Source organism: Phodopus roborovskii, unplaced genomic scaffold (assembly GCF_943737965.1).
Source record: "Phodopus roborovskii unplaced genomic scaffold, PHOROB, whole genome shotgun sequence".
Lineage (NCBI taxonomy): Eukaryota > Metazoa > Chordata > Mammalia > Rodentia > Cricetidae > Phodopus > Phodopus roborovskii.
This window is the reverse complement of record NW_026126417.1, coordinates 3,972,282-3,974,208: the sequence shown is the minus strand read 5'-3', so window position 1 is coordinate 3,974,208 and position 1,927 is coordinate 3,972,282. Positions and strand designations below refer to the sequence as shown.

General features: G+C 36.7%; 1 protein-coding gene across 1 annotated transcript; it reads right to left on the bottom strand.

The window, feature by feature from the left end:
* Positions 1 to 397: 397 nt before the first annotated feature.
* On the bottom strand, positions 398 to 1,363 carry LOC127221707 (olfactory receptor 4F3/4F16/4F29). The gene has a single exon (XM_051183724.1). The coding sequence runs from the start codon at positions 1,358 to 1,360 to the stop codon at positions 398 to 400; it is 963 nt and encodes a 320-aa protein (XP_051039681.1). The 5' UTR covers positions 1,361 to 1,363.
* Positions 1,364 to 1,927: the final 564 nt, after the last annotated feature.

Genomic DNA, 1,927 nt, shown 5'->3' with positions numbered 1-1,927 from the left:
TTGGTTCAAAAGAACTTATAACTCCACCATCAGCATATCAATGCCCTCTCCTTGAATCCAGAGGGACCTGCACATACATGAGTAAAGATACACACATACAAACATAAACTTGAAATACAAATAAATACTTTTAAAGGAGAGAGAGTTTTTCCGGTTCTGAAGACCTTAAAATAAACATCTGTTTTCTTTCAGTCTGAGTTTGCATCGTGTAAATATTATTACTTGGGAATTGAACTTTATTACATTTTGAGATAGGAATATATTTAATTTGTGCTTCCATGACTATTGTCCCTTATTCTAAGTATAAACCAAAATAGCATATATGTTTTTAAATCAGCATATCAAAATAGGAAAGAAATATTATCCTTAGAAATTGATTAACAATGAACTTCTGTGCTCAGTAAAAATGTTCACAGGTCAAGTGTTTAATAATTTGTCTATAACCCATTATCTGGTTAAATACTCTTATCATTGCCATTTTCATTTCTTGATTTCTGAATGTATAGATCACAGGGTTCAGAAAAGGGGTGACAACTGCATCAAATATGGCCAGAAACTTATCCAAGTGTGTGGAAGAAGGCCATGTATAGAAAAACATCACAGGACCAAAGAATAAGACCACCACAGTCACATGAGCTGAAAGTGTAGACAGAGCCTTGGAGGAACCACTTGCAGAGTGTTTCTGAACAGTAAATATGATGACAATATAAGAAATGATCAGTACAAAGAAGGAGCCCACAGACATGAATCCACTATTGATTGAGACCAGTAATTCCAGTCTGTATGTATCTATGCAGGCAAGTTTAATGAACCGGGGAAAGTCACAGTAGAAGCTATCCAACACATTTGGTCCACAGAAAGGTAAGTTTACTACAAAAGCCAGCTGAACCAGAGAATGAATAAGGCCAACAACCCAAGAAGCTACTGAAAACAAGATGCACATCTTTCGGCTCATAATGGTCAAATAATGGAGAGGCTTACATATGGCCACATATCTATCAAAGGCCATGGCTATGAGTAAAACCATTTCCACACCACCAATGACATGGATGAAGAAGATTTGAGTGACACAGCCTCTGAAGGAGATGACTTTATGCTTTCTGAACAGGTCAAAAATCATCTTGGGAGAAGTGACAGAAGAAATACCCAAATCAATGAAGGAGAGGTTAGCCAAAAGAAAGTACATAGGAGAGTGTAAGTGAGGGTCAGAAACCACAGTAAACACAATGAGGGAGTTTCCAATCATGCTGGCTACATAAAATGTGGAGGAGAACACAAAGAGGAATAACTGGATATTCCAAGAGTCGGTGAGTCCCAGAAATACAAACTCTGACACCACAGAGTGATTCACTCCTTCCATTGGCTCTGTTGGCAGTGCTACCTGAAGGAGGAAATGGGAGAAACTGTAATTTACAGGTGAACTAACAAAATAGGAGATTCCACAAGTTATAGAAGCCTATAACTATAAAAACATTACAACTAACCTAATGTCAAACAGATATGAATAAGTGCTAAACATGAATAATCATAAGAGAATTGTAAATTAAAACTATTGTGAACTATGACTTGCCACATGTGAAAAGGAACTTTGTAAAAAAAAAACAATAATAACCAAAAGATAACAAAGTTGGATGGATTTAAAGAGGCTACAGAGATACCTCAGCAGTTAGAGCACTTCTTGTCTTCTATAGAACCCAAGTTTAGTTAGCAATATTCACATCAAGCACCTACCTACTCGTGCCTGTAATTCCAGTCCCAGAGGATCCAATGCCCTTGTCTGGCCTCCACGGGCACCTGTCCACACATGACATATACATAGATATAAACACACATAAAATTTTTAGAAATAATCTTTTTTAAAAAGCATCATTATAAACTGTTGGTGAGAACATGATGTAATGCTGTCCAAATTTTAAGGGAAGTCTGG

Excerpts from the sequence above, each read along its gene's own strand:
- LOC127221707 (XM_051183724.1), bottom strand. The coding sequence starts at position 1,360 with ATGGAAGGAGTGAATCACTCTGTGGTGTCAGAGTTTGTATTTCTGGGA.